At 53.0% G+C, this 1,571-nt stretch overlaps 1 protein-coding gene across 1 annotated transcript; it reads left to right on the top strand.

Annotated features, from left to right (window-relative positions):
* Window positions 1–562: 562 nt before the first annotated feature.
* On the top strand, window positions 563–1,034 carry LOC105565552 (the record flags this gene model as incomplete). Its single annotated transcript, XM_012018847.1, has 2 exons — window positions 563–703; window positions 804–1,034. Coding segments are annotated over exons 1-2 (372 nt in total), but the record flags the coding sequence as incomplete, so codon positions are not given.
* Window positions 1,035–1,571: the final 537 nt, after the last annotated feature.

Genomic DNA, 1,571 nt, shown 5'->3' with positions numbered 1-1,571 from the left:
GTTTAGTGGGTGGACAGTTGCCGAGGCGGCTAGGAGAGGGCCCTCCCCCCAAAGTCAACGGGGGGAGGCGGCCTGGGCCTGGCGGGCTGGGATTCCCGTCAGGCCCTGCCTCCACGGAGGCGGGCGGCAGAGGTTGTGACCGCCTCTGACGCCCAGAAGAGTAGTGGACTCCCCCCGCGGGGGGAGTCCCCCTCCCCCACAACAACGGTGGAGGGAGCGCAAGGCCTGCCTGTTAAACGGCGGGCCGGTGCGGGGGGCGCCCAGAAGTTATAGCTCTGCTACATCCTGGGCGTCCCCCAAGTAAAGCACCGCGCAGGTCACCGTGTGGTTTTAGTGCGGTAAGCCCAGCCGCCGCAACGTCTAGCGGCGTCACCCCGATCGTCATTAGGGGGGCAGTCCCACATAACCCGGGCCATTTGTAAACTCCCTTCCCAGAGGGGGGCCCGGGTATCCATAAAGGATTTCCACACGAAAACAAAAAAGGGTGGGCAGGGGGACAGTGGGGCAAATATACGGACTGAACTATATGATAAACAAGAAGATTGAAGAGAAAGATGGGAAGATGGTGGTGATGTTCATGGATTTGAAAGCAGCCTTTGACTCGGTAAACAGAGAAATCTTAGTAGAAAATATGAGGAAAAGGGGGGTAAATGAAGGACTAATAGAAAGATGCGAAGAGATCCTGAGGGAGACGGAGTGCAAGGTAAGGGTAGAGGAGAAAGAGGGGAGGAGTTTTTGGACAGGAAGGGGAGTAAGGCAGGGGTGCCCGCTGAGTCCATGTCTGTTCACATTAATGTTAGCAGACATGGACGAGATATTGGAGAGAGAAGGATGGGGGGGGGGTAAAAGTGGGAGGAAGGAAAGTATGGACATTGGCATATGCGGATGATGTAGCAGTGGTGGCAGAGAGTGAGGGGGGAATGACTAGGATGATTGAAAGGTTGGAGGAATACATGGAGGAGAAGGGGTTAGAGGTGAACGTAGAGAAGACGAAGATAGTGAGATGCAGGAAAGGAGGTGGAAGATGGAAAAAGGTGAGCTGGAAATGGAAAGGGAGGGAATTAGAGGAGGTGAGGAAGTATAAATACTTGGGGAACATGATCATGGCAAATGGGAAGTGCACGGAACATATAAAAGAAAGGGTAAGAAGGGGGGCGGTGGTAATGAGGGAAGTATGAGGGATAGGGAAAAGGAAATTTGGGAACGATTGGGCAAGGAGAATATGGTTGTTTGATAAGCTGGTATGGACGGTGGTGAGTTACGGGGTGGAGATATGGGGGTGGAGAGAAAGGGAAGAGGTGGAGAGATTACAGGACAGGTATTTGAGATGGATAATAGGAGTAGGTTGGAATACGCCGGGATATATGGTAAGAGAAGAACTGATGAGAGAGAAGATAAGAGGGAAGGCAGGGTTGAGAGCATGGGGATATGAAAGGAAGCTAGGGGAGGGAAGAGGAGGAGAGATAGAAAAGTGGTGCTGGGAGGAGTGGAGAGAGAGAGCGAAAAAGGGGGAGGTAAGAGGGGAATGGGAGAGGGAAAGAAGGGACTTTTATGAGGAAAAGGGGTGGAAG

The sequence above is a fragment of the Vollenhovia emeryi genome, unplaced genomic scaffold, assembly GCF_000949405.1.
Source record: "Vollenhovia emeryi isolate VEMERY1.0 unplaced genomic scaffold, V.emery_V1.0 DF943506.1, whole genome shotgun sequence".
In the NCBI taxonomy this organism is placed as follows: Eukaryota; Metazoa; Arthropoda; class Insecta; order Hymenoptera; family Formicidae; genus Vollenhovia; species Vollenhovia emeryi.
This window is presented reverse-complemented; position numbering and strand designations above follow the sequence as displayed.